The 18024-nt window shown below is 57.4% G+C and overlaps 2 protein-coding genes across 2 annotated transcripts; one reads left to right on the top strand and one right to left on the bottom strand.

Moving 5' to 3' along the window:
* Positions 1-11015: 11015 nt before the first annotated feature.
* On the bottom strand, positions 11016-16142 carry SCHCODRAFT_02559546 (uncharacterized protein; the record flags this gene model as incomplete). Its single annotated transcript, XM_003035562.2, has 15 exons — positions 11016-11807; positions 11861-12012; positions 12062-12143; positions 12191-12313; positions 12879-13427; positions 13486-13644; positions 13695-13846; positions 13897-13978; positions 14029-14166; positions 14220-14254; positions 14320-14681; positions 14842-15518; positions 15566-15717; positions 15771-15852; positions 15900-16142. The coding sequence occupies 15 exons, from the start codon at positions 16140-16142 to the stop codon at positions 11016-11018; spliced, it is 3780 nt and encodes a 1259-aa protein (XP_003035608.1).
* A 353-nt stretch (positions 16143-16495) lies between these two features.
* SCHCODRAFT_02481615 (uncharacterized protein) lies at positions 16496-17811 on the top strand (the record flags this gene model as incomplete). The annotated part of the gene is made up of 4 exons (XM_050342800.1): positions 16496-16624; positions 16680-16779; positions 16838-16902; positions 17023-17811. The coding sequence occupies 4 exons, from the start codon at positions 16496-16498 to the stop codon at positions 17809-17811; spliced, it is 1083 nt and encodes a 360-aa protein (XP_050203184.1).
* Positions 17812-18024: the final 213 nt, after the last annotated feature.

Raw genomic sequence — 18024 nt, 5'->3', positions numbered from 1 at the left:
AATCGCGCAATGACTGCGGTTCCTGGCGGTAGAGCGGTTGACTGGTCGGGTATCCTCCTGCGCCGCGATGCCGGGCGCGATTCCACACTTGTTGATGTTTACCAAGGCAAGGCCGGCCTGGTTTCCACCGGTTCCCTTGTGCGCGACGCGGCTCAGAGGCCTGCGCGGCGGGGAGCGTACAGCCTAGACTGTCGATACGCGGGGAGTGAAGCCCTTGCCGGGGCGGACAGCGCTTGGCGGCGCCGACGCTCGGTTCGGAGTTCAACTCGGCGATGTCCGAGATCACGAGCTCGGACCCGAAGTTCCGGTCTCGGACCCGAAGTCACGTGTAGTCACGTTGATGGTTCGAGTTCCGCTTGCGCGGTGCTCTGCGTGTCTCCGCATGACGGCGAGCAGCAGGAAGGCTTGTCCGAGCCCCAACAATAATCTAGATTCTCTTGACACAGCGGGGCAAGAGGACTGAAGGCTTGAAGCGCGTATAGCGCGGCTACTTGATTAAGTAGGGCCCGCCAAAGGACTCGCAGGATGTCATCGACGACGCGCAGACTCGTGATCAGGCGCCGAAGAGCTCGCTGCTATCCTTGGTCAGTCATTGCAGACGGATAATGCTGCGGACTAGTTGTATTGAAGGTTAGGAAGCGTGGCGCTCCTGGTTTTCTATGTCATAAAATACCCCCGACGCGCCCGTTGTACGGTCGCGACGTCGGTGCAGTATATACGGATCCGCCCATACAATCTAGACCAAGTCGACTATATATCGCTTGTTTATGTATGTTTTTCCGCGTTTTTCAGCCGCAGGGCGTATCATCTCCCCCACACCAATAATCTGGACCGTCCTCGGTCAGTTAAGGTGGATGGGTGACTCGGTGTTGTTACTGGGTCGTCGGGCGACTCGCAGTCGACTGCTGCCGCAGTCTCTTGGTAGGTAGTTGTCGGAGGGCGGCAGGGCGCTAATTAAGCTTTTGGCTCACGCCGCATGTTCCGGACATGCATGGTCGTTTAAAAGCCGGCCGTGCGCATCTCCCACGGTTTTCCAACTTGTCTTGAACCACGACGGTACGTCGCTAGTACGCGCGTCCTGACGCGCCGCCCCTACTGACGACGATCTAGAGATGGCCGCCGGCAACGAAGGCCCACACGCGACGGTGCGCAAGGAGCACCAAGCTTTCGCCCGGAAGCTCTATCAGATCGAGAAGGATGCGCGCGCGCTACTCAAGGGCCAGGAGCCCACAGTGCTGAACTTGGTGCGGGGGATCCAGCGCGATAAGACGCGCGCGACGATCCTCAAGAAGAAGCTGGTAAGCCCCATCGTGCGGATCGCTTTCGGCGCTAGCTAACGCTCGTTTGTAGATCTCTTTGTCCGACGCCATCGCGCAGGCGCGCAAAATGAGAGAGACTGGCCCCTGGGCGCCGACCGCGGCGATCCAAGGGGCAATGTTTTTCCTGTTCGACTGCCTCAAGGCATCGGACCCCAAGTCGAAGTGGTACGCGCTGCAAGAGATCGCGCGCCCTCGGTAGGTCTCCGACATGGTTGGGTGACGCCCACTGACATTTTCACCATCTAGGTATGTGATCAACATCGTGGGGCTCGAGATTCCGACGCATGACGCGTCGTTATGCCGCGCTGACCGCGACCGGGTGCCGCGACAGGCGAACGAGGACTTGGTAAGTCCTCATTGTTTTTATGGGTTCACAGCGGACTAACTTTTCGCAGGACGTGCTGCTCTTGCAGCAACCGCAGCTGCCCGCCGACTATGTCGCGGTTGAGGCAGCACGGTGCGGTCTCGGCGAAGTCGAGCTGAGTGGGTGCGCGCCCGCGACGCCAGCCCAGCGGAGCTATCCGGGGCAGAAGGCGCACCAGCACGACAAGAACAAGGGCGCGACGAAGCGCAAGCGCGCCGCTAAGGTGCGCTCCCATTTTATTTGATTATATTGGTGGTGCTACAGCTAACGCTTCAACAGCGGAAGGTTGCCACCGATTCCGGCGACGACGAGGTCGAGGCCGAAGAGCCGGAGCCCGCGCGCAAGCGCACGCGTTCCCAGACGAAGGCCGCCACCTCCACCTCAAAGGGCAAGGAGAGGGCGAAGGCGGGCCCGAGCTCGGCGCGCGGTCGGCGCAGCAAGAAAGTCGCTACGCCCTCGGACGTCGAAGAGGAGGAGGAGGAGGAGGAGCGCTCTCAGCCCGAGTCCGAGGAGCGCGATGTCGTACCGCCCGTGCGTTTCCGCGTGGACTGGGACCGTCGTCCGCGCGATGCGGACGGCGAGCTCTTGCCTTACGTCGAGACGGAGGACGAGGCCAGCGAACGACGCCATCGCGAGTTTATTGCGAGGGGGCCGGCGCCCATCTACGGGCTGAATGGTGACCTGCTCGGGCTCACCTCGCCGCCTTCCGAGGACGACGCGCGGATGCTCGAGGAGCAGGCCGAGGAGCAGGAGCGCCTCGCCGACGAGGAGGAGCAGATGCTCCGCATCAAGGAGGAGATCCGCGCCCATAACGAGCAGCGCATGCTCGCGGGGTTGGGTGACGACGACGCGCCTGAGTGGCCGACGGCGGGTAGCTCGGGGCTTCAGCCTGGCTGGACCCACCTCCCGGACGCCGAGGACGAAGAGGACGGCAACGCGGGGCATCCGGGCGCCGAGGAGGAGGAAGAGGAGCTTGAGGACGACGACGTCGAGCCCCCTGCTCTTCCCTCTCCCAAGCCCGCAGTGCCTTCGCGCTTCCCGACGCCGGAGTGGATGAGGGAGGGACCCTCGGGCGACCGTCCAGCGGAGTTGCTCTGAGCGCTCGGCCGAGGTAAGTCCCGCTTTAGTCCTTTTTGTTGTTTGTGTATCTTCGCTGACCCGAGTTGTTCCGTCATCTCTCTTCAGGTGAAAGGTGCGGTATCTAGCTCTGGATTGGCGAGGACAATGCGCGCGACACGCGCTTTGATAGGTGGTTTCTTGGGACTCTGTACATTATATTTTTCTTGTATTTTCTTGTGTAAGGTCTCCCATGAAATGTACTTCTTGTTTCTTGGACAATTTAGGGTGATGCCAAGTGAAATAAGAAGCGATAAATTGTGCTGCGCGACCGCCTTAGAGGTCGGACAATTGAACGCTGCTCGACGGCGTGCTCGCGTGGTTTGCACGTGACCGTCGGCCACTGCCGGTTGTGGTTCGACTTAGCGAGTCGTGCTTGCTCGCGATAGCGGCGCAAAAATCTCCGTCGTGGAACGAGCTGGATCGGCAGCCTATCTCCCCCACACCAAAAATGTCGGCGACCTCGCCGGTGTGGAGTTCAGGAGCAGGTAGAAATTTATGAAATTGCGGCAGAGGGCGCGGATATCGCGTCCCTGACCGGCCGAGCGGTCGTGATATAAGATCGGAGCGCGCTGGACGGATGAGTCCAACCCACTACAACGATTCGTTCCTTCATCTCCCTCAATGGCCAACAAATACCAGCGCGATCTCTTCGATCAGTTTCTTGCGCTTCTGCCTTCAGCTTCGGCGGTGCTCAAGACCGCGCTCCGCGAGGTCGCGCACTGCGACCTTCCCGCTGCCAGGAAGATCGTCAAGTATCTCAAGACGCACGTGGAGGAGCTGCGCGCGCTCGACGCCAAGGTCGTCGAGCATTATGAGGGCAACAAGGAGAAGTTGGTTGCCGCGCTTGATGGGGTCATGGTGCGTGTTCGGATCGTCGCTGATCGCCTCCCATCTCACACTGAGCGTTGCAGGTCATCATGGATTTCAAGCAGGTCCATGACAAGCGGCCGATCATGGCCCACTGCCTGACCGTCTGCTACACGGCGACGGACAGTCTGGCACCCGGGGAGTCTGCGGACGACTTCTACCGCGGCCTGTCGGCCACGAAGCGATCTCTGCAGGAGATCGTCTCGAAGGTGCGTCGTCGGACGTTATTTTTCGTCTAACTAGACTGATTTATTGTTTTTCCCAGCTTAAGGCCGAGGAGACTGCCTCCAAGGACGCCGACGACGTCGTCATGCACGACGCCGACGCTCCCCCCGTGGCGGAGTCGTCGAAGGGCAAGGGGAAGGCCCGCCGCAACCGCAAGGGCGCGGCGCCCGGTCCCTCCGCTTCCGACGCTGCTGAGCCATCGGCCCCCATCGCGGACAGTCTTGCTGTCGCGGCGGAGTCTGGATCTTTGAAGCGCTCCGGATCACCTACGGAGGGCGACCGTCCTGCTAAGGTGCGTCCATCTCTGTCGCTTTTTCATTGTGTGGGGCTAACCCAAGTTCCGTCTCAGATGTACGTCTGGGACGCCTCGGCGTCCGGCTTCTCTCAGTACGGCACCCAAGGCCTTATGGTCGAGGGTATGTACGGAGCGAACCCGATTGCCACGGCGCTTGGTGAAGGTGCAAGTGCGATCTTCGATCGCGCGAACACCCTCGGACGCCAGTCGTACGGGGACGGTGAGTTCGATCTAGGCGTGGTCGTCCATAGCCTGGCGCAGGTCACGGCGGTCCTGAACGCGTCCGCCTTGAACCTTGGCGCGCTGTGCGCTGCACACACCGCGATGGACGGCACGCGCCGCACTCTGTCGAAGGTGTACCGCCGCGCGACGGCGCGCGAGGTCTTCAGCAAGTTCGACGCGGTACGTGGCCTGAATCGATGTGTTTGTAATGGTACTCAGTCGAGTTTATAGTCGGACGACGAAGGCGTGCCGGGCTCGCGTCGCACGAGCCGTTCTACAGGCTCGGAGACGGTGCAGAAGGTCGACGATGAGGCGCGCGCGAAGCGCGATGCTTCTCCGGCGACCGCTGCACGCGCCGAGGCGGCGTTGACGAACGCTCTGGCCGCTGACTCGGAGGCCGAGCTGGACGACGCCATTTCCGAGGCTGGCAAGGCCAAGGCTCCTCAGGTCACCGAGGGAGCCAGCAACGCTGCCGAGGCGATGGAGGTCGACAACGCCGCCCCCAAGAAGAAGGAGGTGTCGCGCTCGTCCAGCCGCGCTGCGAAGAAGTCCGGCAAGCCCACTACGCGCTCGAGCGCGAAGGAGACGGAGGAGGAGACCCCCGCCATCGCTACACTGCCCGCTGCGTAGGCGGCATGGTCTGGATCGTTGACTTGCGCGTATACCCAGTCATTCGTTACGTCCAACGTTCGTTTTCCACTCGCTCTGACCCTTACACCGCCTGGTGTGGGCTGAGCTGAGCTTAGTTTATTTATTTTCTGTAGTCTCGCGTTCGGGACGCGGCACCACACTCGTTTACTATGAGATAGCCGTGTACTTAGGACTGTGTAGTCGAGGCATACCCATTCAACGAATTTTGTTTTGTTCTCACAAAGTCTGAGCCTGAAATCGCCTGAACGGGCAATATCAGAGCCTCAGAGAGCTCGTGGACATTGCGGTCATCAATCCAGACTGACTCGTGAAGAATTGTACCCGGTGCAGCGCTTGTGCGTACACCTTCGGTGTATGGCTCTTATTTCGCCATTTTATTCATCTCCCTTTGCCCACCTGCAGCACGGACCTTCTCCGTAGGTTTGACGGTCCTCCGGGACCGGCGCTCGCCAGGTTCGGGAGTTGGGGAGGGTTCCCTGTCCGGGGTTTCGTCGGGGGCGTCGTCCAGGAAGCCCGGAGGCTCACTGCCTTCAACGCCTTCCGACTCGGACTGGTGGTCGTCGTCCTCACGGTCTCGACGGTCAAGATCGTCTCGGCTGTCCGGTCGCACCTGCGCGTCGACTTCCGGCTCGTCAGGGAACGAGAAGTCAGGTAGGGGTTGCGCCGGCATAGCGTCGTCGATTTCCTTGAGGATTCCGTCGTCCAAGTCCGCGAGCCCATCAGGACTCACTTGGGCGACTTCGTCCTCGTCCGGCTCGTCAGAGGCCATGAGTTTCTCGAGCTCGTCCGGAGACAAGTCGATTAATGAGTGGATTTCATCGGGCAAGGTTATAGAGGCCCGAGAACGGTAGGGCAACACTCTAAATGCTCCGACTTTATTTTGGAAGACGGTTCCGTCTAGTTCAGCCACAATATAAGAGCCTCCGAGCGTCCGCCGTATGACCACCATGGGCCCGTGGTAACGCGGTAGCATCTTGTCACTGTGTGATTTCTCTATGCGAGTATTCCGGACTAGCACCAAGCTGCCTGGTTTAAAGTCGAGCAACTTAATAACATGTCCGTATTCGCGTTCATAGCGATGAAGACGCTCGAGCTTTTCCTTCTCTATTCGAGAGCGGACAAGGCCTACTTCCGCATGATGTTTTGCTAAGGCTCGGGCCCGGTACCCAATCAACTCCTCGCGCGTAAGTGTGCGCAGGGGATAGTCAATGAGCCAAGTCGCTTCAGCGATGTCAAATGGCAGGAGCGGATGTGCTCAGGAATTACGCCTCGGGCGTACGTGTGCATAGTAACCTTATTGCCAGTGTTAGGGCAAGTAATGGTCACCTCCTGGTTGCCGTCGCGGTCATTGGTATATACGGACTCGCACAGAGTATCAAAAGGTCTCCCTAATAATACTCGGAAGGCGCCGGTGTCCGATATGTGGCACTGCAAGTACACCGTGATCCCAGCGAAGTCAAAGGGAATATTCCTCGCTAGGCCCAAGGTCGAGTTGACCTGGTTATTGGCGCTTTGCATGCGTATGGTAACAGTCGGGTCGTAGGAAGCGCCGCGGTCTCGTGCGCAATCCTTAGACATGGATACGATTTGTGAACCACTATCCAAGATACTTTCATCCGGACCATTGTTGTTGATATTCGGCCAGACGGTACGCAGTGTCGCCGAAGGTTCGCCCGCGAAGATAACATCGGAGCGACCGCGTTCAGGCAGACTCTGGTATACCTCGAGTCGGGCGTCAATCTGCACATAGGACCCGATGGGTACCTTAGTGTGGGCACACGACGGTAGCTCGACCGTCGTGGTAATGACCTCGTTCTCGAGCGCGGCCCAATTCACCTGAACTGGATCGTCGGACTCGCTACCTCGGCCGAGATTGGGGCGCTGTCCTTGAGCGTAACCCAATTCTTTGCGTTGGTAAGCTTCAGTGAGCAAAGCTACACGCAGGACTTTGCCAAAATTGTCGTCGATCTCGCGCTTCCTAGTCAACAATTTCCTTAGAAGGTCTTGTAGAGTAGGACTGACTCCCAGAAATTCGCGCAGCGTAATTCCGGTCATCGGGCACTTGGTCGACAGTAATTTCTCTAAGACATCTTCCGAGTCTACAGAGGTTTGTATAGGAGCCTGGACCTTCGCCGCGGGCTTCGCGCGACTTGCTTCACCTGGCACTGCACCGGGCTTAACAGGTAGCGCCGAAGGGCGTTGGTCGATGGGTATAAATCGCGTCTCGGGCACGGAGCGATATGGATGAGCAGGACCGGCCTGCGGTACAGGGCCGGGCTGCGAATTCGTAGTCTTAGCGTTGGGCGCCTTCGCAGGCGTCGCGTACACGGACTTGTTTGGATTTTGTGGCAACGAACTAGCTGCTGGTTTTAACTGGCTCTCATCACGCCCCCAGCGTTTATCAAGGTATTGGGCGTGAATCCCTGAACCCATCAAAAACCCTGAGACGACCCCTCCTGGACCGACGGTGGCTGAGCCATCTCGCCGACAGGCGGGTTGTTGTAATGCGCGATCTGCTCCGGGGAGAGCTGCTCGGTGAACTCGTCCCAACCGGGAGGAACGTCCAAGCCTGAGTCCAGTATGACACTCGGCGGTTGTTGCGGGATGCCCCACATGCCTGAGTTGGTATATTGACCAATGTAGTTCATGAAAGGAGCGACCACATATTGGTTAACAGCCGCCTTCATTTGCTGCCACTTAGTGCGCATCGGCAGGTCAAGCGGACCATTGCGACGCGGTATAATTTCGCCTGTCTTAGTGCGGAAGCCTCCAGCGTTATCGGGTACGATCTCGCCGGATTTAATCGCATTCTGACAATCAGGGCAATTGTTCATGAAGTGGCCGACCTCGCCACACCAGTTGCAAGTGTATTGAGGTCGAGGGGGACCACGCTGTCCACCACCATAATTATTCTGGGGTCGGTTGAACGATCCAGGGTAGTTGGGTCGGAACCCACCGCCTTGCGGGGCGGCGCTGTTCGTGTTGAGCGACAGCTGGTTGGTGAGGCGCTGAATCGTCTCTTGTATCATCGCGAAGTTCTGATCGGACTTGGTACGTCCTTGAGCGAGCTCGGTATGAACTTCGGACTGTAGACTACGTATAGCGGTCTTAGTTTCCTTTTCGCCTTGGCTAGCGCGCTCAGCAAATTCGTGGAAATCCTGCTCGAGTTTAACTAAGCGAGATTCACTGTCGCCCGAGTAGGATACAGCGTGCGAGGCGGAGGCCGCGGAGGTCTGGATAGACGCGACGGGATAAGCGTCGCCAATGGCGTTCTGAGCTGCAGTGAAACCGCGGCGCCAGACTTCGCGCATAGTGGCAACAATATCTTCCCACCGGTAACCTCCTTCGACGATGGATGTGTTGGTCGGCCGTTCCGGAGGATTTGCGTTTTCCTTGCCGGGTACCTCAAGACTGCTCGACTTGCCGACCAACATCATGTCGAGGGTCGCAAGGAACTGAGGCGTGCAGACAGCGGCGAGGCGCGAGCAGACTTCAAAATTCGAGATCTTGTAGTTGCTACGGCCGAGTTTGAGAATACACGGTGCAAAGCGACGGAGGAACACGTTTCCACGAGTCCCATCCTGCTCGCCAAGTCCGCGGAACTCGCTACAGATTTGGCTGAGCTCTGCAAGCGTTCCGGACTGCTGACCCGATATTTCAGGGTACTGTTCCAGGATCGCCTTAACAAAGTCGTCCCATGGTTTGTTTTTGAATGCGAGCGCCAGCTCCTCCCACAAGATGCGCGTAGCTGTCTTTTTAGCGTGGAGAGGCGCCTTAGCGATTTTGTCCGCGTCGGACGTGATCCCGTGATCTTTGAGGTATGTCTCAAGATCTCGTAGGAACAAGGGCAAGCCGCTCATATCATCCTCGTCGAAACGAGGGGCGTCAGACGCCGTATGAGAGTAGCGAGCGGTAGACATTGGTCTGGGAATAGAAGTAGAAGTCGAAGTCGGAATAGAAGGAACGGGACGGGATATAAGAGTCGGATTCGGAGTCGGAATGATTCTGGAAGCTGGAGTCGGAGTCGGTTCTTCGGTCGAGGCTGGTTCGGTACGGTCGCGAGTCGGAAATAATTCAGAGAGAGACGGAGTCGAATCGTCGGACAGAGAGCTCAAGGGGGATGAAGCGCGTGGACCCTGTGTCGCGGCCGGTTCGGGCTCGATAGAAAGACGAGAGAATGAAGCAGAGAGGTCGTTGGCGACCGAGAGAGAAGTAGGAGAAGGAGGGTTCGGTTCTGTGTCCTCAGGGAAAGCACCTGGTAAGGTGTCGTCCGCTTTGGATGTTTCTACCGGACGTTGGGTAACGGATTTCCGGGGTGATGCTGATCGCGATGGGCGACTGGCTTGTTCCGCTAGACGCGCTCGCTCTTTGGCCTTTCTCTTGGATCGCTCGGATGTAGAGCTATCCCAGTCCGGTCTTAGAGCCGAGAGGCTGGATTTTTGTCCAGGAGCCGTCGTGACGGTACCCGAAAGCACAAGTAGAATTGGAGAGGGCCTTAATATGACTCTCGAAGTTCGCTCAGCAGCTAGTAATTTGCTGGCTGACACAGAAATATCCCCTCGCGGTGGGCTCCAGATGATGGGATCGTACGCTCACGAAAGACGCGAAGTACAGTCTAGCTAGACGATCCACACAACCAAACACCAACAACCACGATAGCAATGAACACGCTAGACTGGAGGCGCTACGAGAGCGGGCGAGTCCGAGTATTTATATTACTAGGGGATAGATTGTGTTGTTTATGCCAGTTCCAGACGAGCTGGACTGAAGCGAGAAGTCGAGTGGGGCAATCGGACGTCTCGGCGTTCTTACGAGCGCTTTCGGGTTTGATTGAAGTTCACAAGGCGGTTTAATGCGCTCGGAAGTTCAGGCTTTTTATGATGTGTAAAGTGCGGTTTAACGCGGTTGTGTTTATTTGGTGTGGTGTGTAGGTACTAGGGCTTCTCTGCGCGGGGCGGGAAAAGTCCCCGAATCGTATGTAGGTCTCGGTATATAACTTGAACGCGTCGTCTCGGCCGTCCAGACCGCGCGGCAACACACAATGCCTATCTCTGAGTCAAAATCCAACTATAACGCCTATCCGCGCGTTCTCCTGTCCGAATAATCGCGCAATGACTGCGGTTCCTGGCGGTAGAGCGGTTGACTGGTCGGGTATCCTCCTGCGCCGCGATGCCGGGCGCGATTCCACACTTGTTGATGTTTACCAAGGCAAGGCCGGCCTGGTTTCCACCGGTTCCCTTGTGCGCGACGCGGCTCAGAGGCCTGCGCGGCGGGGAGCGTACAGCCTAGACTGTCGATACGCGGGGAGTGAAGCCCTTGCCGGGGCGGACAGCGCTTGGCGGCGCCGACGCTCGGTTCGGAGTTCAACTCGGCGATGTCCGAGATCACGAGCTCGGACCCGAAGTTCCGGTCTCGGACCCGAAGTCACGTGTAGTCACGTTGATGGTTCGAGTTCCGCTTGCGCGGTGCTCTGCGTGTCTCCGCATGACGGCGAGCAGCAGGAAGGCTTGTCCGAGCCCCAACAATAATCTAGATTCTCTTGACACAGCGGGGCAAGAGGACTGAAGGCTTGAAGCGCGTATAGCGCGGCTACTTGATTAAGTAGGGCCCGCCAAAGGACTCGCAGGATGTCATCGACGACGCGCAGACTCGTGATCAGGCGCCGAAGAGCTCGCTGCTATCCTTGGTCAGTCATTGCAGACGGATAATGCTGCGGACTAGTTGTATTGAAGGTTAGGAAGCGTGGCGCTCCTGGTTTTCTATGTCATAAAATACCCCCGACGCGCCCGTTGTACGGTCGCGACGTCGGTGCAGTATATACGGATCCGCCCATACAATCTAGACCAAGTCGACTATATATCGCTTGTTTATGTATGTTTTTCCGCGTTTTTCAGCCGCAGGGCGTATCAGCGTCAGGCGAGATACGTGCCAGCGTGGATGATGAGGGAAGTAGCTAGCTCTTCTCAGGCAGGGCGAGAGCGATGTTGTAGCAAAAGAAGGCCCAATCGTTGCTCGAGAATCTGCGCGTTGGAAAGCGGCTCGAGCGCTCGGTCCACATCGGCGGGTATTTGTATGGGTCTGCGCCTTCCGGAGTCGGCCACGGCGCTTCGCGTATGGGATCCTGCCTATATACGGGCTCCGGCTTGCCGTAGGGGTTGTAGCGCCTGCGTATTCGCTCGGACCGCCGGACTTCTATCGCAACGGAAGGGATTGGTAGCTGTTCCTCTGGTATGAGCTCGGGATCGACGGCTTGGGCCCACTCATATACACGAGCATGCAAGACGTCGTCGCCCTCGGAGAAGACTTCATCGCGGTCATCCTGACCATTGCCTCGCGAGGTTATCGTGTAGCCACTTGCTTGCGAGCTCGCTATGGTGATGTCGTCATCTTCCATGCTCGGGGAGTCGATGAACCACTGAGGAATGCGCGCTCGTGTCGTGGTCATTTTCCATAGTTCAACGACCTGTGATGCAGCGGTCGCATACTGGGCCGTGACCATTGTGCCCAGTCTACGATGTTCCAATGCTTGTTCGGCGAAAGTGCAGACGTAGTAAGGATGGGCGTAGCATTCGACGATAGGAAACGCATCGCAGCCTCTCATAAATCCTGGGCCCACGATTGGGTTCACCCAGCCGGACAGGTCGTCCGCGGTCTGCGGCTGCAAGCTGAACTCAGTTTGCAGTTCGCGGGCAGCATCAGTGAATGGAATGAAGACGTATCGATATAATCCGCTTGATGGTTTCAGCTGAGCGCCTCGTGTCAAAATTCGCGACGAAGTGAGTAAGAAGGTTTGCGTACGGCTGTCAAGGGACGACGAGGGGATTTGTCGTGCTCGTCTCGACGCAGAATACGCGAATGATCTAAGAAGTCCATGATCTCTTTGACCATTCTGAAAGTCGGAGCGAGAATGACTTGGTAGGACGCGACGAGGTCCGCAATGTCCTTGCGCACTGAACCGCATTCAGTATACCTGAAAACGCAAGCTACCACGTCACGCACGATACAACGAGTTATGAGCCGTGGCGATATGGTATGGGAGTTGGCCTCGCTTTAGTCCCCAGACCCACTCTGTACAGGCTACCTGCGTGAATGAGCTAGACGCATAGGTCTTGGCGTAAGCCGGCGCACCTGCATTTCATCTGCGTCATCTGCTAATTCTGGGATAGGCTTGACCCTGTACAGGTCTTCGGTGATGCCTGAGAAAGGGCACTTCTGCCATGGATGCTTGCTCATACTCAGTACGGATATGCTCTGCGAAGGACGGTGGGAAGGGAGAAAGGAAGACAAGGCGCTTAGACCATCCTACTTGCGCTTGATCGCATCAGCGGAGACAAAGACATCGCTTTTGTTCCAAATATGGCAATACTTGTACTATTCTGATGGGGATCAGTCCGTGTCCATTGAGCTGATGTGCTGCAGGGAATCGAAGACCTGCAAGCAGCAGGCGGTATCAATCCTTGCCGCGCAGGGTTTCATTGCCGTGTGAACATCGCGAGCTGCTAGTTAATACAGATGAACCGCCGGACGTGCCTAGGGTGTGTTTAAGTCCACGGCGTGTTCCTACTTCAAAATACATATCCTGGGACGGCGGGTGAAGTACATCTCAGTAATGCTGCGTACATTGCTGGGCCGTCCGAGCCAGTCAACGGTTCCTGCGTCAAGGCTCGCCGTCGCATGTGCGAAAGGACCCTGCAGACAAAAGAACTGGGAAGCCCACACAAGAAGGTCAATCGATGCGCGGCAAGCTAGTCAGAAGTGAGCTAGACGCGTCGTGGGCAGGGCTAGTGCTTTGGGTGACAGGCGTTGCGAGACCCACATCGTAGCAGAAGAACGCCCAATCGTTGCTCGAGAATGTGCGCGTTGGGAAGCGGCACGAGCGCCTGGTCCATCCTGGCGGGAACTTGAATGGGTCTGCGTCTTCCGGGGTTGGCCATGGCGCCTCGCGCACTGGATCTGGCATGCAGGTGCTGGGACCCAGCTTTCCGGACGGGTTGTACCGCCTGCGTATTCGCTCGGAGCGGCGAACTTCAGTCGGTTCGGAGAGGATAGGTGGCTGATGCTCCTCGGGTGAGGACTCAGGATCGACGCCGTGGGCCCATTCTGATACACGAGCTCGTAGTACATCGTCGCCCTCATAGATGATCTTGACGCGGTCTTCGTCGTTGTTGCCTCGCGAGGTGATCGTGTAGCCATGCGCTCGCGAGCTCGTTATGGTGATATCATCATCTTCCATACCCGGACAGTCGATGAACCACTGAGGAACACGTGCCGGTGTTGTGCTGAGTTTCCACTGTTCGAGGACAGCCGAGGCAGCGGTTGCGTATTGTGCCATCTCCAAAGTGCGCACGCCCATGTAATCGAATGCCTTTTCGGCGTAATAGCAAGCAGCGTATGGGTGCATGTAGCACTCGACTGGGAAAGACTTCGCAGCCTTCCTCGAATCCTGGTCCCAAGAGCGTGTTCACCCAGCCGGTTAGATCGTCAGTGGTCTGCGGTTGTAGGGCGAACTCCTGTTGTAGTGCACTAGCATCGTCGGTGAACGGAATAAAGACATAGCGGTACAGTCCGCTGGGAGGCTTCAACTACGCGTACCGTGTCAGAGGGGGAAACGGGGAGTATACAAGTCGCGTACCGCTGTTAGAGGACGGCGAGGTGATCTATCTTTCTCGTCTCGACGTAAAACGCGCGCGTGCTCCACGAAATCCATGATCTCTTTGACAAGTTCGAAGGTCGGAGCAAGGACAAATTGGTAGCTTGAGTAGAGGTCGGCGATGTCATGGCGCGCTGAGCAAGGTTCAGTACTTCTATCCGTACATGCCACTGATGTGACGTACCGTAAAGTGAGTTATGAGCTTCGACGAGAAAATATGGAAGACCACCACGCTTGAGCCCCCATACCCACTCAGTGCAGGCTACCTGAGAACATGAGCTCAGATAAGAAGGTTTGGGGCCGCAAAACCGCCCACCTGCATTTCGTCCGCATCATCTGCTAAGTCGGGAATAGGCTTAACCAGCCACAAATCGTCCGTCATGCCTGAGAAGGGACACTTCTTCCAAGGATGCTTGCGCATGTTCGGAACGGATACGCTCAATACAACTTGGGACTAGTGACGGGAAAGAACGAAGGAAGACAACGCGCTTGGACCGTCCAGCCTACGCTGATGGCATCAGCGGAGGCAATAGTTGTGTTGTCTATTGTACGAATATGGTAACAAACGCCTGGGCCTGCCAGCACCGATTGACGCGCCATGCCGCACGAAGAGGGCGTAGGAACAGGAGGGCGAGTCGGCGGCATCGATTGTAGTCGCCACGTATTTGAACCTCGCCACCATGGGGAGTTTGCTGGGCATAGTATTGAGACTGGACGCGTCTGTAGGGTGGCATTACGAGCGCAAGTAGGCGGTGCGTCTGATCCGTAGCCTCCTGGAAGAGCGAGCGGAAGAGCTGCAGCGCAGCTAGGTGCTGCTCTAGTGATTGCGTGTCCGTCATTGAGGCCTGAAAGGCGGCGGTCGGATCGACGTCGACCCTCGTCGTCGCGTAGGCGAGGAGGGGGGTCATGCGGACCGTATCGAAGGCGTCGTGGCGACGACACCAGAGAGCCCGCAGCGAAGGGTTGATCCTGCGCGGCACACCAATCAGGACAGTGTGCAGCGCGCCACCGGGGTTAGCGCGTTATCGGCGTCGCGAGGCCCACGTTGAAGCAGAAGAACGCCCAGTCGTTGCTCGAGAACTTGCGCGTCCGGAAGCGACTCGAGCGCTTAGTCCATGCGGGCGGGTACCGGTATGGGTCCGCGTCTTCCGGCGTGGGCCACGGCGCTTCGCGTATGGGGTCCGGCCTGTAGACGGGCTCCGGCTTCCCGTACGGGTTGTAGCGCCGCCGTAGTCGCTCGGAGCGGCGTACTTCGATTGGCTCGGGGAGGATAGGCGGCTGCTCCTCGGGTATTGAGTCGGGGTCGACGACATTCGCCCAGTCAGAAACGCGAGCCTGCAGTTCCTCCTCGTCGTCGTAGACGACTTTGACGCCGTCGTTCGCGTTCTTGCTCTGCGAGGTCACCGTGTAGCCGTCCCCCTCCCGGCTCGATACTGTGATATCGTCTTCTTCCATGCCGGGCGAGTCGATAAACCACTGGGGAATATGTGCCGTTTTCTTGATGAGATCCCATTGAGCGGTTATGTGCATCACAGAGATGGAATACTGCGCCGTGACTGGAGTGCCGAAGTTGTGATATTGAAAGGCATCACCGGCCAGCGAGCATACTGAGTACGGGTGGGGATAGCATTCGACGATAGGGAAAGCATCAGATCCTTTCAGCAATGGCTGGTCTAGCACCGGGTCAATCCAACCAGCGAGGTCTTCTTCGGCCTGCGGCTGCAAATTGAATTCCGCTTGCAGTTTGCGCGCGGCGTCAGTGAATGGGATGAAGACGTATCGATATAAGCCTTTCGAAGGTCTCATCTATGTCTGATCAGATATAGAATGGAGAGAGCATACAAAGTACGCACAGCGGTCAAAGGGCGACGACGAGATTTATCTCTGTCATCTCGATCGAGGACATGGGCGCGACTCATGAAGTTCATTATGTTGCAATGGTCCTTGAAGGTAGGCACGAGAATGAATTGGAAGGTTGCGTAGAGGTGTGCGATGTCTCTGCGCACTTCGACAGCAACTGTTAGCTCTCGCGGCAGACATATTGATCGAACGACGCACGATACAGCGAATTATGGGCTGTAGCAAGATAGTATTGAAGTCCGCCCCGCTTCAAGCCCCAGATCCACTCGATGCAAGCCACCTATAACCATGAGCAGAAGTACATAGCTCCTGCGTAAGACAGCACACCTCCGTTTCGTCTGCGTCGTCGGTTAAGTCGGGAATAAGTTGGACCCTCGAGAGCTCTTCAGTTTCCCCAGAGAAGGGGCATTTGTAGAAAGCGTGCTTGACCATATTTATGAAAATATACGCGAGGGGAGGAGGGAAGGGGCTGACGGAGAGGGAAAGACGGGAGACAATACGCTTTCCAACAATTGATCGCATCAACGCCGGAATCGGTCCGATTATGCCGCCCTTGTTATCACTTGCCATATTTGGACTTGTCCCCGCCACCGACCTGCTTTGACCATGCATCGCTCCAACCGGCGATATCGAGGTCACAAACCAATGAAATGTCTCGCGTAAAACACAAGGCAGTAATGTAGCACCTCAATCAAAGACCCGTCCAGGAATCCGTATATATAGTGCGTAGGCTTGCGCCTGACGGTCCTCGCCCCTCCTCTTCTCTCTTCATGCCACGCACAACGCCACCCGGCGGGCCCGCCGTCAATAAGGGCGCCGGGGGAGGCGGTGATGAGCCAGTACTTTTATGGTCTGCCTCGCGCCATCATGATCCCTGGGGAACCCGGACGCCTACGCACGTCCCCGCCAACCCGCCGTTGACGATGAAATCCAGACTGGATTATCTGGTTGGCCCATCCAGGACTTGCCTTCTTATGGGGATGCAACCGCCTGAATCGATAGAGAATGCGCACTGTCTTCGCAGAGAGCTCAAGTCGATGGACCCGGATTTGGTGCGCGCTACTGTCCAAGTGATTGACATGTGCTTGATGCTGACCTTTCCCTCAGTTCTACAGTATCGAGAACGCTATTGGCAACATTATAGAACTGCCGGACCACACACTAGTTCGAGAGCTTCATCTCGACTCGACTGACAACCAGGACCAATGTGCGTTGTCGTCGCTCTCCTGGGCCCTGATTATCCTTTGCTGATTCGTCTGCCGCAGTGTGCGCCACTGCACATGTGTTGTTCGACGGCAGACATGGCATAGGGAGCGGCTCATGGTGCCTCGTGCCCCTGGAGCTGGCAGTTTGTCTTCGACGAATCAGAGACAACCCTCACATGAGCGCTCGTCAGGTCTGCCCTCATCCTTGACTTCGTGCTTTATATCACTTACACGCCGCCCCACAGTGGTTCCCCGAACCGACCTATCTTTACTACATCCATATATTCTACGACGAAGAGCCTATCGGCGTCTATCACATCGGGCCCTTCCCTCGGACTTACGAACACCTGCCCACCACGACCCAAGCACAGATCGACGCCGACGCGCAAGTGATTGCCGCCCTTGGCCGCCCTCTCAGCACTGTATCGGGACCCTCCGACGATCCAGCAGACCTCACTACAACGTTCAAGCTTGACCCCAAGGTGCCGCCCTCGGCTGGAAAGGTCATCGTGCGCTCGCACTTGAACCCTGCCAACGTACTCGCCGAAACGACGACGAAGTTGCTGTATCGCAAGAAGCCTAACACGCCACTTCCGAGCTACCAGGACGAGAGGCTTTTTGAACAGATCTATCCGGTCACCGAATACTGGATAAACCCAAAGGCCAAGTCACTATGCACAGACAAAAAACCTCGCATGCCTGTCCCCGACGATAAACCAGACGTCATCAGGTCTGAGCGCATCCAGAAAGCCCAGACTGCACGCCGCCCGCGGTCCAAGGCGACGAGCTTCAGCGTCAAGAAGCGCGATGTCATTCGGAGTGCTCCCACAGTACTCGACCCGCCCGCGACGACTGGCAAGCGCGGCTTCGCGCAAATATCTGGCGCTTCGTCCTCGAAGTCCCCGCGCCAGCGCACGCCTGGCTCAAAGTCCAAGCCCTCCACTCGTCGCGACCCCAAGACCACCACGAAGGCCGCTGTCCCAGACACCGCGGCGCCCAGCAGGAAGAAGCGCAAGCTCCAGAAGAGCGCTTGATCCAATACCGCCAGGTTCTGCACGCCTGTGCCTTCTCGCTCTCTCTGTCTTGCCTCGCTCGCCTCTAAGGCTCGACGCGTCAGTCCGGATCGTCTGTCTCGGGCTTCCACTCCTCAACACGCACTTCTATCGATTGTCCGCCGCCGCTATCGCCCACGCTGACCGCTTTACCTGGACTTTGGAACTGCATCCCTCTATCTATCCCTCAACGCT

This window comes from Schizophyllum commune (genome assembly GCF_000143185.2).
Source record: "Schizophyllum commune H4-8 unplaced genomic scaffold SCHCOscaffold_1, whole genome shotgun sequence".
Classification (NCBI taxonomy): Eukaryota; Fungi; Basidiomycota; class Agaricomycetes; order Agaricales; family Schizophyllaceae; genus Schizophyllum; species Schizophyllum commune.
This window is presented reverse-complemented; position numbering and strand designations above follow the sequence as displayed.